This window comes from Oncorhynchus kisutch, linkage group LG14 (genome assembly GCF_002021735.2).
Source record: "Oncorhynchus kisutch isolate 150728-3 linkage group LG14, Okis_V2, whole genome shotgun sequence".
In the NCBI taxonomy this organism is placed as follows: Eukaryota; Metazoa; Chordata; class Actinopteri; order Salmoniformes; family Salmonidae; genus Oncorhynchus; species Oncorhynchus kisutch.
In genome coordinates, this window is record NC_034187.2 from 59175019 (window position 1) to 59192653 (window position 17635).

At 43.1% G+C, this 17635-nt stretch overlaps 1 protein-coding gene across 2 annotated transcripts in view; it reads right to left on the reverse strand.

The window, feature by feature from the left end:
• Nucleotides 1–17635, reverse strand: part of LOC109903118 (cytosolic non-specific dipeptidase-like) — a 43265-nt gene that overhangs the window by 19496 nt on the left and 6134 nt on the right. Inside the window, exons 1-3 of one of the 2 annotated variants that reach the window (XM_031788658.1) lie at nt 16317–16532; nt 15717–15805; nt 14753–14953 (exon numbers count right to left, since the gene is read on the reverse strand). In XM_031788658.1, coding sequence (XP_031644518.1) covers nt 14753–14917 — 165 coding nt within the window. In that variant the 5' untranslated portion in view covers nt 14918–14953; nt 15717–15805; nt 16317–16532. Of the gene's footprint in view, nt 1–14752; nt 14954–15716; nt 15806–16316; nt 16533–17635 lie in introns of those variants that run through there. The other variant, XM_020499741.2, reaches the window with a different exon arrangement.

The window sequence follows — 17635 nt, forward strand, 5'->3', positions numbered from 1 at the left end:
CAGGGCCTTAAGAAACTGACGCCAGCCGGGAGGCCTTCGGTCATCAGCAACCTTGTGGGCAGCCGTGGTACTTTTAAGCAAGTCCTGCATATGGGACCCCCTAACCACAGAGCCCTGAAGGATAAACTCTCCAGAGTCGTTCCAAGCAGCTATCCCCTTTGAGTCTTTTATCTTGTTCATAATGTATTTAACATTCTTCCTGTTACGTAAAGGCACATGTGTCAGTAGGTCATGCATAACTTTATCTTCAAATGGCATTTGAGCTTCACCCGACATATTATCTCCACTAGGTAAGATCGACGGTACAGGCCTTACAGGGGCATGGCTATCGTTAGGTTCGACATCTGTTAAAGGGTCCGGTAGGGAAAGGGTTAAATGGTTAGTCTCTCTCTCCCCTTGCTTTACCCGAGTCAAATACCTTTGCATTAGGTTTGTGTATTTTTGAATCTTATCATAGGGGTTCAATCCTTTTCGGTTCAAAACATCCTTCATGGCCGTATCCAAATCATTTTCCGCTGTTTGTCTGATATCTTCAGGACCCTGCATTTGTTTTTTAAGTCTATCCAACTCTTGTTGAGGCACCAAGTACATTTTAGTGGCCATCACACCCACGTGTTCAACCACCACGTCTGGCCGCAATAAGGCTGGTGATGAAGGGCACGGCTATACTGAGTAAAGGTAGAAGAAAACCCCCAGACTGTTGTATACTATGTCTTTTCTTTTGAAGACTGGCCCTTTTATTGGCAAAGAGTTTGATCGCTGTCTTTTGTCTCCTTAATTTTTTCAATTGGTTCAGGGTGAGTGGAATGCGTCCTTTGAGAAGATTCAAAGCAATCTCACATAGGGCTAATATGAGATCTGAAGAACAGCGACCCAAGATGGCCTTCCGTTCTTTAGCTGTAGAACCTACTAGCCTTCTCAAGAGGGGGAGGTTTCTTTTTAAACGCAGAGACATAGCGTTTACTTTTTAGGAAGGTATGCAGCAGGCCTCTCCCCCGGAAACAGCCCTGTACGTAGCCTAAGGTGTTCTGGAGTATTTGCTTTTAAATCCACGATTAAATAAGAAAATGGCTCTTTGGTAGCGTGCTCATAGCTCTCCATAAAGTATGATTTCCGTCCAGGGTACATCTGCTGAGCTAGAGTGCTAATTTGCAGTTTGTCTCTAGGATTTTTAAACAATACCATGTAGTTGGCATTCAAGCTAATGGTCCGACTATTTTTACCTTGGTGAAACACATTCTGGACCAAGTAAAGCACGGACAGGTTTCTATGATGAGTATATTGGGTAAAAGCTCGTGCAATTTCAGGGTGTTCGCTACCAGCAAATAGCATATCGTCCAAAACCAGCAGATTATTTACATGTGGGGGGAGAAGTTCATCATCAGACAGAGAATCGGGTATTCCTTCAACAAACTTGATTTTTATTGTCTTCAATAATTCATCATACAGAGGTTGGTAACATGAATAACACCATACAATATTGTCAGGCTTTTGAGATAACACATGTTCAGAATTCTCTAAAATACTTTTTACAAAAAAAGTTTTACCACTGTTTGAAGGGCCTGCAATTAATGCTGAAAAAGGCAATTGTAGACGGGGGTCAAAACCCTCGACAGCAGTCATAATATCTTAAGCTTTAAGACACACTGGGGCTTGTAGCATAAGTCAGTAGCCAAAGGGCAATGTGGTACCGTCAGGCAATAGCTGTCTCTTGTCATAGACTACCCTGAATCTTTTAGTGAGTGGTGCGTTTCTTAGATGGAACCCCTTTTTATCCCTCACTATTTTGTTGTAGGAGCTCAAAATCTCCAAGTCACTATTCTTGTCCTTTACGAACCCCTCGACCAAGCGCGTGATTGATTCCAAGTTTACACGCGGTGCATTTTCATAGTTTTGAGTCACGCCTTTGGCTTTCAACACCACGTGATTGGCTTTAGTCCTAAAAGCATAGCTTTTTGGACCACATGAGGACCATTCTGTAATATGGTCACCCTCTTCGAGTTCACTCGTTAAACCCCCAAGATAGTTGCTAAGTGGGGGGGTCCAATCCCCCGGTTTGCTTACATAGACCACAGAGTCTGTGTCGTGGTAAAGAACCCGCCTCTGAAGCTGTTCCATGAGGGTGTACAGTTCAAGGCGGCCATAGGCTGTGGTAAATGCTGCAAGAAACACATTTACATTACCCGGGGGTAGAACCCACTTTTGGTGGCGCCTCCATTGCACCAAGGCAATGTCTTGAAATTTCGTATTGGTCCGAAAAAACAAATTCCAAAAATTCTTCGGGGTCTTTAATGATCGAAGTTGTTAGCATATTGCATCTCTGCGCTAATTTCCCCCAAAGGGAGTTCAAGTACAATTTCGACACATTTCTTTTGGTTTTGTTGACCTCTATTCTGTCAGGGTCAAGAAGTATGCCTTCTCTGTCATGGTAGTCTTGAATGTACTGGTCTTTACTTTCTTGATCTGTGACCGATGCAGGATAGCCTGAAGCCATCTGCTTGCATCTCAAGAAGGTTTTGATGTACTCTTTAAAAAGTGTGTCTGATTTCCTGGAAAAGTTCCACACTTCAAAGATTTTGGCCACACGATACCCCTTCTCTAAAGCCTTAGAGAATTCTACAGTGACCCATACACCGGTCAGGGCTCTTTCTTGATCTGTGTGATCACAGGGGTTTTCCTGGTTGTGGTTTTCACAGCATGTGCGACAAAGGGGAAAGAAACGTTTTCCTTTAGGACCCTTGTAAGGCAACACAGGTATAAACAGCCCCCTAGGAGGGTAGACAGTCGCTTTGATTAAACCAAAATAATTTTGGGGTTCGTCAAAGTCGCTGTGAATAATTTCAGGATGCCCTATAGGATAGAATGAGGAACTCATTACATGAGGATATAGGGATGTAAAATCTACATAGCCTATTGTCTCGTCGGGTTGAGCTACATAACGCAATGTCAAAGCATTGGTCCGGCCTCCAAACAAGGCCTGTCGCGGTTCCAGGGGCTCTGGAGGGTCATAATGGGTAAGGAAGGCCTTAACACTAGGATCTACCTTTTTGAGGGCTGTCCATTCGTGCTCCCACAAAACCACAACTTTTAACCCGTAAGTAGCCTTTAAAGAATTCAGTTTGTCTTGAAACTCTTGGTACATTTCCCCAAAAGTCTTTTGGGTTAGGACACACAAGGTGTGGGGGACAAAGCATAATTTACAACCGTGGAAGAAACAACCGTTGTACTCATACACTGTCTCAACCCCGTCAATCTGTGTGTATCCATCTACATGGTAAGGCCCAAAAGCCTTCTCCCCCCGATTCAAAGCATGTTGGATAAAAATATCTTTATCCTGGGCCAAGTACTCCAACCATTGAATGGAACCACTAGAGTAGGCCTTGAATTGGCGTCGGTAGTTGTCTGGCGATGGGATAGCTATAGATTCAGGAGTTAGATAGTGTGTACGATAGGTTTTCATGCACGCTGATGCAATAGTTGTACAGCTCCAGGGGTCAATGCCCGCATCTTTGATTACCTCTTCTCTGAATCTGAGGCATCCTTCACGAAGTATAACAACGTCATTGTCACAGTATGATTCCATCTCTTTATGGAAATCAAAAGTGCCATGTCTTACGGTCTCGTACCATGTCATGAATCTCTCACGCTCTTTGGGAGACATTTGATCACACCCGTACATTTCGGGGGCTGGATAAGATCCTATATAATGTAGATTCTCCTCAGATGTGAAGAAATGAGGGAAATAGCCTTTGACAGAGTTTTCAAAACCCAAGGCCTCTGGCATTTGAGCCAATCTCATGGGTAAGAAGCTTAAGCTGTCAATGTATCTCTGTTTGAAGGCGGGGTCAACAAAGCATAATATTTTACTCCCTTGAGCTATGACACTGGGTGCCACGCCTTGCTGTATCAAAGGGTTCAGAAGCAGATAGGAGTCATAGGCCCTAGCATTGTGAGCTATAAACGTGAAGTTTCTGTACTGGGCTTTTCTAAAATGTTTTAGAAAGAGTCGGGCACAATCGGGTCCCTCGGCCGACCATTTTTCACCCTTGAAAGTCATGGTTGACACAAAAATAGGCAAATGAACCCCTGATTGCTGAGTTGTCTCAAAATCATAAAACACATATTTCTCTGTATGTTCATCTTCAGCCAAGGGCTGAATGTAACACTCATGTGTTACTTCTTGAACCGCTTCCGCGTCTCTGCTTTTCAAAGGACCTTTACAGATTGGGCAGTGTATAATTCCACAAACATGAGGTTTAGGGCTATCTATTTTAAGGTTGTAATTGCAATGACATTTTGGACATTTCTTGTTAATGTCACAACTGCTTACAGATTTACATGCCTTGGGATGCCATGTTTCAGTTTTGTGTTTTTCGTAACAGTAGGCCGAACGACATGTGCGGTGACAATCCGCACAGGGGGTCAAGTTTAGCGGCTGCATAGGGCAATGTTTATCCAGACATACTGAACAGTTGTAACGGCACGAGTGCCCCCCCATGCGTGTGTAGCCGGTATGACAGGCTGGACAGACATATGGCGCGCCTAAAAAGGCTGTGATGTTAGTTACGGCATAGTAATGCTCATTTTGCACATAAAAGTACATAGTCTTAGGATGTGGTTCGGGTATATTTTGGAACTTGAGGAGAGCGTCATTAGCCCTACTGTGGTACAAAACCACAATCTTGATGTTCAGAAAGTTTTCAAATTTGACTATGTCTGAGAAAGCCACAGCATCCTGTATACCGAGACCCACCGCAGTTTGTAGCTCTCGAGCTTTATGTAACGTGGCTTGATCAGTACATCCTGGGCTGAGTAAGTGGGCCAAACCTATGGCAAAACATAGCTTATTACCTGGATTGTGAACGTTTATGAGATAGGCCCTTTTATTGCTTATGATTTCGGACTGCATTAAACTCTCGAGCTTTCGTCTCTGACCCCCGCCCCCTTGTGGTTGGCGTACTAATTGTACTACAAGTTCGAGGGTCCTATCTGCTAGCACGTTTAAATTTGACTGAACAAGGCGTTCTAGCAGTTTAACAAATTGTTCAAGCTCTGCTTCACCATTCTGTAAAATAAGCGATACCTTGCTCTGTAGACTGTCTCCACAAATTTCCAACTGTAAGAGATCCCTAGGTTCGCTATAATCTCTAATCCTCGCTAACAGTTCATTCAAAGTGTCCATAAGCATTACGTAAAACACAGCATATTCCCGAATCTGACCCCCCCATGCGAAATTGAAAAACTGGCGAACCTCAATATTGTTGAATTTATTTCGACGCAAAACATGTACACTTCGATCAAGACCTCCCCCCTCCAGATTTGCTAGGCAATTGTCCAACTGTCCAAAAACATCGTATTGGGTTTCAGACTCTTCGGACATTGGTGTTAAAGGCTGATTTATAGGTGTCTGGGGTGCCGAATTAAACCTAGCGCTCTCGTTCTGTACACTGATCTCAAGACCACCCCCCTCCAGATTTGCTAGACATTTGTCCAACTGTTCAAAAACATCATATTGACTTTCAGACTCTTCGGACAATGTTGTTAAAGGCTGTCTTAGAGGTGTCTGTGGGGCCGAATTAAACCTAGGGCTCGCGTTAAGCTGGGTAATTAGAGATATGATGGTTTCGGGAATCTGTGTTAACATGTTTTCCTCGGAAGGCCCTGACTCATTCATACGTGTAATAATGTCTATGAGTTCGGAGGGAATCTGTGATAATAGATTTTCATCTATTGTCATTATGTCAATTACCCCCGAATCATTCATATGGTTAACTATATCTTGGAGCTCTGTAGGGATCCTGGCTAAGAGGGTTTCAATTGTCTCACTTTGGTCTATAGGGGGCGCCATCTGTCTAATTAAGGATGTGTGTGTGTGTGTGTGTTTACATGTGTGTTTTTTAACGGCGGTATTTGCTTGTTTTAGCCCTAATGTTTTTTAACATACGGGGTAGCTCGCTACACCAGAATGACACATCCTGATTGTATTGATGCTCGAGTAGAATACACATGCGCCTCTGGAGTAGAGCCTTTCGTGATTTTAAACCCAGGGTAAACGCTTTGAAAAAACGTTCTTGGTCTATTTCAGAATCTGCTGTTTCCCCCACAGAATTGGCCGATTCAAGAAGGTTGGCAGCTTCACAGAACATCAAATCGTCTACCTCAGAAATGTCATTTAAATCTTTGACATCATCAGGTTTCGCTGGTGTCTTTGGAGCCTCCTCGGGGATGCTTGTCTGGGCATCCTCCGATGTTTGTGCGTTGTGTTCATAAGCCGGTGAGGAGTCTGAAATAAAAATAATACATACACAAATAGGTTATTAACCCTCAAATATGTTAAAAATGCCAAATACATTTCAGATATAAGCCTATATATTAACAATACATTAATTAAATACCTCGGCTTTTTTGACGAGGGCTGTTCTGAAGAAGCTCTGAAACCAGGGGCTGATGTCTTTGTTCAACCTGTATTACAGCATCTGCAGGTTCGGTAGATGGTGAGCCTGAAAAAAACAAACAAACAAACAAAAAACAGCATTAGGCCTTGTTTTAACATATTCCGGCATAAAAAAAATATATAAATATTAAAATAATAATATATATAAATAATAATATATAATTGATTCATACCTAGTCCTTGGAACGACGTCTCGTGAATATCGGCCAAGTAGAATTGTTCGGGTGAAGCGGAACTGTGGATCTGAGCACTAATTATCCTTTGGTGTTTAGAAATATGGGGGACAACGTTGTCCTGGCCAAGGGGAGTTGACCTGCCGTTTAAAGTCTCTGTTCGCTGCTTTTGTGTAAATACATCCTGGGAGTAGGGCAGAATTGTCTCGTAGTCATATGCTTCGCAGAAACCGTTCAGGCTCCATAGGGCATCGTTTAACCTTCTAGGCTTTAGGTCCTCTGTAAACATATAAAATAACTTTTAATATAAGATGCCCACACTTTTTGTTTTTAAGGTATAAATATTTTTATGTATGGAATTCTTGGAGCTTACTTACGTTGACAATTCAGGGCAGGCGTTTGTTTGTCGGCACTTTGTTTCGGAGCCCCATTGGATGGTTCGAGCTCAGTTATACCTCGGAGTATCTGCGTGAATGCTTCAGAATCTATAAAACATTCGACAATATTAAAGCTATAATCACTTTAGCTAATATTGCCTTGTTATACGGTAAGCATACTGATCCTAATGATTGTTTAATATTTCTATAACATCCCACGCTTTTCAAACAATTCCCCAACAACAACCAAATCTAATAAAGATTTATTTCAAGAACTCACCTTGCGATAGATCCATTAGACTTTTTTCCCCGATTATCTTTTTTAACGCTTCAGTCCGATAACGATTCTTGGAGTTTCTGGAGGTGCTGTTTGCATCGGAACTAAAACGCTGCTAACATTGCCCATGGTTTCTAGCGCTTTTGTACCCTACGACCTAGAGAAAAACCCCTGAATGATTTTTTACATAGCATTTGGGGTTTGTCGTTTTTTTCGGGCTATACCCCCGCCCATGGTATATTTGACACATTTCAAACACATGGTATTGGGTGTGTCTAAACATTAGGATCCTTTTGGAGCTTCTAAAATCTCCGGGGTGCTAGCACCTAGATGCATGGGGTGTGTTGTTCTCGACATCGCTGGGATGAATGACTTTTTAGCCCACCTAAAAAAATAGTTTTATGAAAGGCCTTTAAGATTAGGAGTCGTAAGACACAATATTATTGTTGGGGGGTAGGCATCTGTTTTGCAGGCTAGTGTAAACCTTGGTTTCAAACGACCCACCAGGCATGCAAGGGTATTTTTTTAACAAACAACCCGCCCCCCTTTTTCTGTTTTTGAAACACACACACACACACACACACACACACACAGCCACTACAGAAAACTCCCTCACGCACATGCGCGCGCACATGGCTTTTTCCGCAAGATTTTTCTCAGGGACAGACTGCGCTAAGAGTGAACAAACGCGAGAGTTCATAACGTGGTGAGATTCTGATTTTAAAACCATTTATTTCATTCAAAATATTTAGTACATACATTTATATCGTTACATTCTTAAGGTATTTTACGATGCCTTTCTTACAGATCCTGGGAGCTTATGCAACCAACCGCCATTGTCCGTGTCGAGTTCACCCTCAAAGGCAAGGCTCTCTTGCTATGTCCATCAACACATGGTAAGTTTTCACTCCAGGGGTAGATCCTCCGTCGGGCCTTTTGGTCTTGACTCTGTCTCAAGGAAAGCCTCGCCCAGCGCTTTAACTGTTCCCCATTTTGGAAGAGAATGTCCAGCTTATTCATAAGTGTTATGAAAATTGGATAATCCACCCATTTAAAACTAAACACAGGAATAAAAAGTTTACATGTTTGCGTGCTCTGGAAGCTACCGGAGAATTGACAGACTTTGTAGCATTAGCCTTATCATAAAGGTCACAGGCTAAAATTGTCACTTTGTTGTCAGGGCTATAGTCCATTGAAGCAATTCTTAGAGCCTTGAGATCACTGCGGCCGCAGACCTGTTCTTCCAACGCATATCCTGGCACATTTGTAACACTTAGGACCTGTTCAATTTTACAAGAGCCAGCCTGATGTTTAGCCATTCTCTCATCCCCAGAGCCGGGGGAAAACTCCCAGGTTTTGCAGGATAAAGGGGTTTGGGTCCACGGTCTGTGAATATCTTTACCGTAGAATCCTCCGGGTGGAATATGTAAGACATGTGGCCCTCACTCGTACCCAAAAAATCCTTTAAAACATTCTGGAGCTTCACACAGAACTTCTTCAAGGCTTTGGTCACTGGGTTCATGACAAGCCGAGCATAACATCCCTAAAATTGGCATAGGTGTCATTTTGTTTAATATTCAGGGGGGTTATCATGTACAGTCTTAAACAGGTATTGGTCAGCGGCTTTATAAGGGGCCTTAACCAACCCAAAACCGTGAGAAACAGTAACAGGTTGACCTGACACATGGTCACTTACTCAACCCAGGCATGCACCCTTCTACATGACATAGGGTCTATAAATCATTAATAGGGGTCATAAATCAGGCTTGGGTCATCAATCATTACGGCCTGTCAATGGACCCGTACTTCACCCCATAGCCCCCACCTAACCAGGTCGATCTTAATGTTTTTCCTCATAATCCTGGACCACCATTTTATTACGTTTGCAATTGCAACAAATAATCTGCTTAGACCCCTACCAAGGAACATCAAAAGTCGTGCTATAAATTCACAGACAACACAAAGATTCCTTGATGCCCTTCCAGACTCCCTCTGCCTACCCAAGGACGCCAGAGGACAAAAATCAGTTAACCACCTAACTGAGGATCTCAATTTAACCTTGCGCAATACCCTAGATGCAGTTGCACACCTAAAAACTAAAAAAATGTCTCATAAGAAACTAGCTCCCTGGTACACAGAAAATACCCGAGCTCTGAAGCAAGCTTCCAGAAAATTGGAACGGAAATGGCGCCACACCAAACTGGAAGTCTTCCGACTAGCTTGGAAGGACGGTACCGTGCAGTACCGTAGAGCCCTTACTGCTGCTCGATCATCCTATTTTTCTAACTTAATTGAGGAAAATAAGAACAATCCGAAATTCTTTTTAATACTGTCGCAAAGCTAACTAAAAAGCAGCATTCCCCAAGAGAGGATGACTTTCACTTTAGCAGTGATAAATTCATGAACTTCTTTGAGGAAAAGATTATGATTATTAGGAGCAAATTACGGACTCCTCTTTAAACCTGCGTATTCCTCCAAACCTCAGTTGTCCTGAGTCTGCACAACTCTGCCAGGACCTAGGATCAAGAGAGACGCTCAAGTGTTTTAGTACTATATCTCTTGACACAATGATGAAAATAATCATGGCCTCTAAACCTTCAAGCTGCATACTGGACCCTATTCCAACTAAACTACTGAAAGAGCTGCTTCCTGTGCTTGGCCCTCCTATGTTGAACATAATAAACGGCTCTCTATCCACTGGATGTGTACCAAACTCACCTAAAAGTGGCAGTAATAAAGCCTCTCTTGAAAAAGCCAAACTTGACCCAGAAAAATATAAAAAACTATCGGCCTATATCGAATCTTCCATTCCTCTCAAAAATTTTAGAGAAGGCTGTTGCGCAGCAACTCACTGCCTTCCTTGAAGACAAACAATGTATACGAAATGCTTCAGTCTGGTTTAGACCCCATCATAGCACTGAGATGGCACTTGTGAAGGTGGTAAATGACATTTTAATGGCATCGGACCGAGGCTCTGCATCTGTCCTCGTGCTCCTAGACCTTAGTGCTGCTTTTGATACCATCGATCACCACATTCTTTGGAGAGATTGGAACCCAAATTGGTCTACACGGAACATTGTTCTGGCCTGGTTTAGATCTATCTGTCGGAAAGATATCAGTTTGGTCTCTGTGAATGGTTGTCCTCTGACAAATCAACTGTAAATTTCGGTGTTCCTCAAGGTTCCATTTTAGGACCACTATTGTTTTTCACTATATATTTACCTCTTGGGGATGTTATTCGAAAACATAATGTAAACTTTCACTGCTATGCGGATGACACACAGCTGTACATTTCAATGAAACATGGTGAAGCCCCAAAATTGCCCTCGCTAGAAGCATGTGTTTCAGACATAAGGAAGTGGATGGCTGCAAACTTTCTACTATTACTCGGACAAAACAGAGATGCTTGTTCTAGGTCCCAAGAAACAAAGAGATCTTCTGTTGAATCTGACAATTAATCTTAATGGTTGTACAGTCGTCTCAAATAAAACTGTGAAGGACCTCGGCGTTACTCTGGACCCTGATCTCTCTTTTGAAGAACATATCAAGACCATTTCGAGGACAGCTTTTTTCCATCTACGTAACATTGCAAAAATCAGAAACTTTCTGTCCAAAAATGATGCAGAAAAATTAATCCATGCTTTTGTCACTTCTAGGTTAGACTACTGCAATGCTCTATTTTCCGGCGACCCGGATAAAGCACTAAATAAACTTCAGTTAGTGCTAAATACGGCTGCTAGAATCCTGACTAGAACCAAAAAATTTGATCATATTACTCCAGTGCTAGCCTCTCTACACTGGCTTCCTGTCAAAGCAAGGGCTGATTTCAAGGTTTTACTGCTAACCTACAAAGCATTACAATGGGTTTGCGCCTACCTATCTCTCTGATTTGGTCCTGCCGTACATACCTACACGTACGCTACGGTCACAAGACGCAGGCCTCCTAATTGTCCTAGAATTTCTAAGCAAACAGCTGGAGGCAGGGCTTTCTCCTATAGAGCTCCATTTTTATGGAACGGTCTGCCTACCCATGTCAGAGACGCAAACTCGGTCTCAACCTTTAAGTCTTTACTGAAGACTCATCTCTTCAGTGGTCATATGATTGAGTGTAGTCTGGCCCAGGAGTGGGAAGGTGAACGGAAAGGCTCTGGAGCAACGAACCGCCTTGCTGTCTCTGCCTGGCCGGTTCCCCTCTTTCCACTGGGATTCTCTGCTTCTAACCCTATTACAGGGGCTGAGTCACTGGCTTGCTGGGGCTCTCTCATGCCGTCCCTGGAGGGGTGCGTCACCTGAGTGGGTTGATTCACTGTTGTGGTCATCCTGTCTGGGTTGGCGCCCCCCCCTTGGGTTGTGCCGTGGCGGAGATCTTTGTGGGCTATACTCAGCCTTGTCTCAGGATGGTAAGTTGGTGGTTGAAGATATCCCTCTAGTGGTGTGGGGGCTGTGCTTTGGCAAAGTGGGTGGGGTTATATCCTTCCTGTTTGGCCCTGTCCGGGGGTGTCCTCAGATGGGGCCACAGTGTCTCCTGACCCCTCCTGTCTCAGCCTCCAGTATTTATGCTGCAGTAGTTTATGTGTCGGGGGGCTGGGGTCAGTTTGTTATATCTGGAGTACTTCTCCTGTCCTATTCGGTGTCCTGTGTGAATCTAAGTGTGCGTTCTCTAATTCTCTCCTTCTCTCTTTCTTTCTCTCGGAGGACCTGAGCCCTAGGACCATGCCCCAGGACTACCTGACATGATGACTCCTTGCTGTCCCAGTCCACCTGGCCATGCTGCTGTTCCAGTTTCAACTGACCTGAGCCCTAGGACCATGCCCCAGGACTACCTGACATGATGACTCCTTGCTGTCCCCAGTCCACCTGGCCATGCTGCTGCTCCAGTTTCAACTTCCACCTGACTGTGCTGCTGCTCCAGTTTCAACTGTTCTGCCTTATTATTATTCGACCATGCTGGTCATTTATGAACATTTGAACATCTTGGCCATGTTCTGTTATAATCTCCACCCGGCACAGCCAGAAGAGGACTGGCCACCCCACATAGCCTGGTTCCTCTCTAGGTTTCTTCCTAGGTATTGGCCTTTCTAGGGAGTTTTTCCTAGCCACCGTGCTTCTACACCTGCATTGCTTGCTGTTTGGGGTTTTAGGCTGGGTTTCTGTACAGCACTTTGAGATATCAGCTGATGTACGAAGGGCTATATAAATATGATTTGATTTGATTTGCTGGGATGAATGACTTTTTTAGCCCACCTAAAAAAATAGTTTTATGAAAGGCCTTTAAGATTAGGAGTCGTAAGACACAATATTATTGTTGGGGGGTAGGCATCTGTTTTGCAGGCTAGTGTAAACCTTGGTTTCAAACGACCCACCAGGCATGCAAGGGTATTTTTTTAACAAACAACCCGCCCCCCTTTTTCTGTTTTTGAAACACACACACACACACACACACACACACACACAGCCACTACAGAAAACTCCCTCACGCACATGCGCGCGCACATGGCTTTTTCCGCAAGATTTTTCTCAGGGACAGACTGCGCTAAGAGTGAACAAACGCGAGAGTTCATAACGTGGTGAGATTCTGATTTTAAAACCATTTATTTCATTCAAAATATTTAGTACATACATTTTATATCGTTACATTCTTAAGGTATTTTACGATGCCTTTCTTACAGATCCTGGGAGCTTATGCAACCAACCGCCATTGTCCGTGTCGAGTTCACCCTCAAAAGGCAAGGCTCTCTTGCTATGTCCATCAACACATGGTAAGTTTTCACTCCAGGGGTAGATCCTCCGTCGGGCCTTTTGGTCTTGACTCTGTCTCAAGGAAAGCCTCGCCCAGCGCTTTAACTGTTCCCCATTTTGGAAGAGAATGTCCAGCTTATTCATAAGTGTTATGAAAATTGGATAATCCACCCATTTAAAACTAAACACAGGAATAAAAAAGTTTACATGTTGCGTGCTCTGGAAGCTACCGGAGAATTGACAGACTTTGTAGCTTAGCCTTATCATAAAGGTCACAGGCTAAAATTGTCACTTTGTTGTCAGGGCTATAGTCCATTGAAGCAATTCTTAGGAGCCTTGAGATCACTGCGGCCGCAGACCTGTTCTTCCAACGCATATCCTGGCACATTTGTAACACTTAGGACCTGTTCAATTTTACAAAGAGCCAGCCTGATGTTTAGCCATTCTCTCATCCCCAGAGCCGGGGGAAAACTCCCAGGTTTTGCAGGATAAAGGGGTTTGGGTCCACGGTCTGTGAATATCTTTACCGTAGAATCCTCCGGGTGGAATATGTAAGACATGTGGCCCTCACTCGTACCCAAAAATCCTTTAAAACATTCTGGAGCTTCACACAGAACTTCTTCAAGGCTTTGGTCACTGGGTTCATGACAAGCCGAGCATAACATCCCTAAAATTGGCATAAGTGTCATTTTTGTTTAATATTCAGGGGGGTTATCATGTACAGTCTTAAACAGGTATTGTTCAGCGGCTTTATAAGGGGCCTTAACCAACCCAAACCGTGAGAAACAGTAACAGGTTGACCTGACACATGGTCACTTACTCAACCCAGGGCATGCACCCTTCTACATGACATAGGGTCATAAATCATTACATAGGGTCATAAATCAGGCTTGGGTCATCAATCATTAACGGCCTGTCAAATGGACCCTTACTCACCCCATAGCCCCCACCTAACCAGGCTTGCCTGACCAGAAGACATGCACACGTCATCACTACATAGGGTTCACATAGAGTTCACATAGGTTCACATAGGGTCATCAATCAAAATTTTGACCCGTGACATCTACTTTATTCTCTCTGGAGAGGTTGGAGTCTGTTTGATTGAGTGTGTGGACATGTGTCTTTTATACAGGTAACGAGTTCAAACAGGTGCAGTTAATTACAGGTAATGAGGGGAGAACAGGAGGGCTTAAAGAAAAACTAACATGTCTGTGAGAGCCAGAATTCTTACTGGTTGTTTAGGTGATCAAATACTTATGTCATGGAATAAAATGCAAATTAATTACTTAAATCATACAATGTGATTTTCTGGATTTTTGTTTTAGATTCAGTCTCACAGTTGAAGTGTACCTATGATAAAAATTACAGACCTCTACATGCTTTGTAAGTAGGAAAACCTGCAAAATCGGCAGTGTATCAAATACTTGTTCTCCCCACTGTATATACTATATTCTACTGTATCTTAGTCTATGCCGCTCTGACGTTGCTCGTCCATATAATTATATATTCTTAATTCCATTCCTTTACTTAGATGTGTGTATTAGGTATATGTTGTGAAATTGTTAGATACTACTGCACGGTTGGAGCTAGAAACATAAGCATTTCGCTACAGCTGCTATAACATCTGCTAAATACATGTATGTGACCAATAAAATTTGATTTTATGACCCATGCAATCACTGTTTATTTTGATAATTGCACCCTCTAGATTTTTCTAACGCTATGGCCTCACCTCAATGAAGAAGTAGCAGATCCCCCTCAGTCCATAGGTAATGCAGGGTTTGGTATTGCCCAGCCAGTAGTTGTCTGAGATGCATACGTAATCCACGTCCTTCAGGAAGGTGTCTTTGCGGGCAAACACCAGCTTGTCCAGGCCCTCCGATTCAGATTCCTCCATGCCCTCGAAGCAGAACTTGATGTTTATCGGAAGCTCCTGTTTTCATGAGAGGCATGGATGAGTATCTCATCGGGCAAAATATGGCACTACTTTCTGGTTGTAAAATGCTTTGTTGTTGTTGAGAAAATCTCACCAGATTACAACTAACTGGTCTCTGTTACAACCAGGTAAAGATGTCTTTTTCATTTGTTTTCTATTAACCGCAAACTATTATGCCTCGAAATGAATGTCACTGTTGGGGCTGACAAAAGACTACTTCAACTTCTTCAGTCGTCAGGTGCTTAAATTTGATGACAAATAGAGATCATCAAATCATTAAATTAAAATGTATATAGCCCTAGCTTTCAAGCATCACTGTCATTAAGTGCCTACACCCCAAAAAAAGATCTAGAGGAGGAATAAGACTCAGAGGGGAGGCCCATCCTCCTCTGGCTGTACCTCAAATGTCAGGGAGCTAGTATAAAACGTAGGTCAGCTCAATCATTAAACGCCGATGACAGGGGATAAAAATGACTTGAGGACATGACGGCCATGATGCTCATAACACTGATGTGATCAACTGTAATCATCAAGACGAAAAGTCTTGATTCAAGCCAAGAGGCTTTTTACCATGGAGCTGACATCTCGAAAACAAGTCCTTTTAAACTTGCTTGTCGTTTATAGGCTTGTTATTAGGGGCCTAACCAAGAAAAGAGCACATGTACTAGAACTGTTTTGAAAACACAATACCATGGGTTTTTCTTTGTCCTGGGCTAGCTTGAGTGACTGGTACTTATCAAGTCGTGGTGCTGCGTCTTACCTGTTGGATCTTTTGGTAGCCCTCAATGCAGTTGAACCAGGCCAACACTGGGCCCTTGTCGTCTGTCGAGCCTCGGCCATAGAGCTTCCCTGCAGCGGATTAAGATGCTGATTATGTTTTTTATGATGAGAATGTACACAATCTGCATGCCGTAGGTGGCTTAATAAAAAAAATTACTTAAATCTAAAAGTTAATGACTAAAACCATAAAAAAATCTGGGGGAGATGGTGACGAGACCCGTAACATAACTCATGCAATTTATAATAGTGACAAAGTAAAAGTGAGAACGAAATAACCACAACGGAAATCTACCGTCAAACTCAGGGTTTATTAGTAAACACACGGTAATGGGGGGAGCAGGAAAAGGGGCTGAGCTAGACCCAAGGAAAGAAACAATAAGCATCCAAAAACACCCCTAAGCTGGACTAGCCTACTTTAACAACAGCTAACTAAACAAAAATACAGTTTGTGGTCCACCCAGTTCTAACTAGGGTATTTAACAAAGTTTACCTACGGGTAGTGTATGCCCATGGGCGACTTGTCTTAGTTCCCCCTTTTCCCCACCAGCAAACAAACACCATAACCAAAAACAATACTCACAGGTGAAGACAAAGTGATATGGAGGTGCTCAAACAAAAGAGAGCTCAATACATAAAGAGAGATAGAGAGACATAGGAGAAGAGGGTGAAACAGAGCGATCTACAGACATATCATTTACAGAGAGATTGAGCTCCAGAGCAAACAACTGACAGGGTTTTTAAACCAAGGGAAAGCAACTGATGATTGATGACTGATTGGGGAGTGATGATTTTCACCTGTGAGGGGAGAAGGAGAAAAACGGACACACACACACGAGATACCTGTATCCATAACAGAGCTACTATATTAATCTTTGAAAACTATTTTAGCCTTTAGTCATTTAAAAGATATCCTTATTGACCAATAAAATAAATGGGGAAAATGCTACAAAAGGAAAATAAAAATCATTTCTAGCTTCCCTGTGAAACACATCAAGAGCCAAAAGAAGGAAATGAGGATTTAGCAACTGTCACAAGACATCAACAGGGTTTTGTTGGCATAGAAAAGTCTTCGGCGTAAAAAAAAAAAAAAACTGTCTTGAGTCAGTCACCTGACGGGGGGGGGGGGGGATAATATCTGGTAAAACCAGATATAATGTAGAGTGCCTTGCAAAAGTATTCGGCCCCCTTGAACTTTGCGACCTTTTGCCACATTTCAGGCTTCAAACAAAGATATAAAACTGTATTTTTTTGTGAAGAATCAGAGTAACCTGACTGCCATTAGGTACCGAGATGAGATCCTCAGACCCCTTCTGAGACCATATGCTGGTGCGGTTGGCCCTGGGTTCCTCCTAATGCAAGACAATGCTAGACCTCATGTGGCTAGAGTGTGTCAGCAGTTCCTGCAAGAGGAAGGAATTGATCTATGGACTGGCCCGCCCGTTCCCCAGACCTGAATCCAATTGAGCACATCTGGTACATCATGTCTCGCTCCATCCACCAACGCCACGTTGCACCACAGACTGTCCAGGAGTTGGTGGATGCTTTAGTCCAGGTCTGGGAGGAGATCCCTCAGGAGACCATCCGCCACCTCATCAGGAGCATGCCCAGGCGTTGTAGGAGGTCATACAGGCACGGAGGCCACACACACACACTACTGAGCCTCATTTTGACTTGTTTTAAGGACATTACATCAAAGTTGGATCAGCTGTAGTGTGGTTTTCCACTTAAATTTTGTGTGACTCCAAATCCAGACCTCCATGGGTTGATACATTTGATTTCCATTGATAATTTTTGTGTGATTTTGTGTTTCAGCACATTCAACTATGTAAAGAAAAAGTATTTAATAAGAATATTTCATTCATTCAGACCTAGGATGTGTATTTTAGTGCTCCCTTTATT